The sequence below is a fragment of the Phodopus roborovskii genome, unplaced genomic scaffold, assembly GCF_943737965.1.
Source record: "Phodopus roborovskii unplaced genomic scaffold, PHOROB, whole genome shotgun sequence".
In the NCBI taxonomy this organism is placed as follows: Eukaryota; Metazoa; Chordata; class Mammalia; order Rodentia; family Cricetidae; genus Phodopus; species Phodopus roborovskii.
In genome coordinates, this window is record NW_026125543.1 from 5,120,494 (window position 1) to 5,124,557 (window position 4,064).

The 4,064-nt window shown below is 35.4% G+C and overlaps 1 protein-coding gene across 1 annotated transcript in view; it reads left to right on the forward strand.

Annotated features, from left to right (window-relative positions):
- The window catches only part of Med12l (mediator complex subunit 12L), a 324,235-nt gene extending 323,079 nt beyond the window's left edge, over positions 1–1,156 (forward strand). The window contains exon 44 of the mRNA XM_051177003.1: positions 379–1,156. Within this exon, the coding sequence (XP_051032960.1) occupies positions 379–431 (53 nt within the window). The 3' untranslated portion in view covers positions 432–1,156. The remainder of the gene's footprint in view (positions 1–378) is intronic.
- Positions 1,157–4,064: the final 2,908 nt, after the last annotated feature.

Genomic DNA, 4,064 nt, shown 5'->3' on the forward strand with positions numbered 1-4,064 from the left:
CTGAGAATACAGTCTGAAGTAGAGATTAGCTTTAGAGGATTTAAAATCATTTCTGAGGAGTTGTGTGTGGCTCACTAATCTGAAGAGTATGTATGCATGCTCTGCTGTCTACTTTAGGCTGGGACACAGCTCTTGAACACTTTTGATGAGACAATGTCTCTAATCCCAAGGCATTGTGCTAGCATGTGTGAGACTCTCACATGGCTCTGCCCCCCCCATACAGAACACAATTGGTCACACTATGTGATTGTTGGCCCAGGGTCCAGCCATTTGGTCTTTATCCCCATAACTGGAGACTGTCCCTGAGAGGAACACCAACGAGGAAGTATCTGCAGCACAAGTTTGCACCTGCAATGATTAACTTTGCTTTTCTCCTAGGTAACCAGCCACAGCAAGGAGTGACTCCCTGTGCGCATCCTTCACACTTTTGAACCTGAAAGAGAAGACATGAAGTTTATGTTTGCACTGAAAAAGAGAAAATCAGATTTATTAGTCATCATAAGAAGTCTCCTTTGGTTTTTGAGTTATTTATGTTTCCCTATTTCATGCTACATTTCATGCAGATGTATTTAAATAAGTAACGAAGTTGTGGTTAGATTTTATCATATTCAAAGTAGGTTTTAAAATGTGGATCATGCAGGCCTACTCCAGATAGTGTGGTAGCAGACCTTTTGAAACTGGTGCTTTTTTATCTCATATTTGCATAAAGAATGAATCATGGTAGGTTTAAATATTTATGTATTAATTAATAATTTTTCTTTTCTTTTTTTAACCTGTGGCGGTTCTCACAGGAATGTGACACATTCACTTTTCACTCACCCGTGGGGTGGGAGGGGGTGAACATTTATTTATATCATTCTACTCTGAAATGTTGATCATTTCGTAAGCACTTTATAGACTTGGTTCACATTTATGAAGGACTTTGCTTTGCTTTCGTTGTGGTCCAAAGGTGCTGAAACAGATTGTTGCTTTAGTACTTGTGCTTCTTCAGGGCTTCTGCAAGAGCTACCCTGAGATGTGTGGGGAATCTCTTAGAAGTGACAGCAAGATCTTTCACCCAATTCTTCATGAAGGTACAACACATAACTGCTGGAGGCCAGAAGAGCCACGGTGGAATCAATTCATTTACTTACTGCCAGTTTTGGTTAAAAAGAAAAAATAACAATAATAACATTAACTGTTCGGTTTTTGGTTCTTCAGAACCTCATGCCAACTTGAGAAAAATAAAAAATAAAACAAGTCTCACAGCTGGCCTTAGATTCTACTGTGCTTAGACTTGACACGGTTTCCAGAGAGTCTGGCTCCACAGTCCAGAAGGCTCTGGTACTCATCCAAGGTGTACTTACTATTAATTTTGTATGGTAAGTATTTGCTATTTTGAATTTAATTATTAATGTCAGTGTCTGTCTTGGTTGTGTATTGCTTATACTGTATTTATAAACTGGTGCAAAAAGCACAAGTAAATTATACATCAAATTTATTATAAAGAAATAGTAACTATTTTAACTTTGTTCAAGTATGTGGTAATTTGCTCCTATTAGAATGAAAAAAATACAGTAAATTATTATCAGTTTGTGTAACTTAAGAGTATTCCATATAATATTTTTTTAGGATTAGATGCATAAAATTTTGAATGTGAAAATTGCAGGGCATTTTAAGACATATGTAGGGATCTTCCCATGTTCTTTGTTAGGTTCACTTTCTTTTTGCCATATGATTTCACATGTAGTGTAGTCAAGCATACTGTGAATAGATTGTCTGTGAAGAACAAATCATGTAGAACAACTTTTTAAAATGTAGCTGGTACAACTTTAGATCATTTCTTTTACAGATCATTATATAAATAGTTTATATCTTCCTAGGTGAGTTACTCATTGCAAAGTCTGAATCATTCAAATGACCTCAAATACATGTTTGCTTACTTTGCTATGGCAACATCCATGTGAACTGCTTTGTACACTGTGAAATATATCCCTCCAGCCTGCTTGTTTTGTGTTTACTCTGGGCTGGAAAAGACTTTGCCAAACATTAAAGACCATTCTTTCCACTAAGTGAACATTCTGCTTTCAGACAATGCAGTACATCTCAGTGGTCTCATGTCAGCCTTGTTCTCCTCTCCAGAGTCATTCTTACAATTCACAAAGCAATTTTTTTTCTTCAATGTAATATACCACGTGACTGCATTGGCAAAACCACCGAAGTATGAATGTTGTGTCTAGTGAGTGAGTCATACCCTGTCCATTCTGGTCTTTATTCAATGATTTTTGATAATTAGGATTCCAGTTTCAGTTTGAACCATATATTTTTTGTAACTCAATATTACAAACAGCAGCAGGAGTGTTATAACTGCATAGCATTTGTATGCACTTTATACTTTGCAGAAGTTAATTTATTAATCAGTTTGCACATGAAGGCAATGGATATACTTTTGTTGCTGTTTGTTTTGCTTGTTGAAATAAGGAAGGTAAATCATGCTAAGGCCCTCTAGTTACAACTTGCTATGGGAGATGAGGAAGACACCTAAAGCTGTTTTCCCTTGTGCATTATAAGGAAAGCAACTGGTATCTTAAATTTAGTTGTCATATTTATTGCCACTTAATTTGACACTCTGATATTTTTTTTCTTTCATAGCAAATGCATGTGGTTGGCATTAAAATAGTCACCAGTGAAAACCCCATAGCAAAACTTTGTCATTTTCTTGGTGGGTTGCAGATAGGAAATTGTCGTAAGATGGGAGCCCAGCTCCCAATAAAGATCAGACCTTGAAATATTATGAAATTGGGGATACTTACCATAATTCCTGGCTATAAGAACCCTTTAATGTAGATTGATTCTTTTGGGGGTTGCATTTCTTGTTTTATTTACCCTTCCTCATCCAAAAGTAGAGATGGGTATCATTTGACCTCTGGCAGTCATACAGTACTAATGTTAATAGCAATCAGCTGGTGACTGAGGTAGGGGCCCATGGTTTTAGTGTTCTAAGCTAATTGAATAAGATCTATGGCTTTTTTGTTAATCATTTTCAAGGCTCCTATAATTCATAAATAGATGAATATTTGGACAGAAGCCAGAGATATTATACTAAAAACATCCCAGACTTTAGATTAAAAGAGGTAAATCATATGATGCCCCATATATAGTCCAGTTGAATTAAACTTGTAACTACAGTTAATTATAAAAATAAAAAACAAAAACAACATTCAAGTTTTAAATACAGTGAAACTTCATTACATGTAAGCAGCCTAGACTTTTGTAAAGGAGTAATGCCTCCTTAGAAAATCTTTCTTATAAATGGCTCCAAACAATGGGTGCCTTAGCAAGGTTTTAAAGTTATAAAGAAGTTCCATTGTACTTATAAAGCCTTCTGTTTCAGGGTAACAGTGGTGTGGACAAATGTAAAACACACTTTTCATATTTCCTAATGTGTGAGCATTTGGCTGCTTTTTACATGTAGAGAAGCTAGCATTTGTGTCGTTTTGTTTTGTTTTTTGTTGTTGTTGTTTTAATGCGGGTAATAAAACAATGAGAATTTTCAGTGTAAACAAAGGGTAAACTAAAGCATAATCAAAACAGTTCAGTGCTTGTTTTCTGTAGATTTTATCAAAATGTTTATAAACCAGTGACAGAACATTTGTACATTAAGATTTACATAGACTGCAAATTGAATCTTTCCCATTGTTTCCTTTCTGAGTGCAATGTTTGTAACGTTGGTAGAAGATGGACACTAGGCAGCTGGCAACTGATAGTGAGAGAAAGGTGTCTTTACTGAAAATTCAGGTGCATTAGCCATTTGTTAACTTGTAGTGGATCATTTTCTCTTAATGTTTGTTATTTGTTGGCGAAATCAAAGTGCCTTAAGTTAAGAGTTCGCGTTGAAATCCATAGAAACTCGGCATCAGTTCATAAAACATTTATTTACAAGTCTCTTTTGCATGTCCATTGTAAATTTGAAACTGTAAATGTATTCAGATTCATTTCCATGCCTATGGCTGCCTTTGATTAAACTTCTTCCACAAAAAAAAAAAAAAAAAAAACAGAAAAAAATAAACCCTTCAAATGTTGAC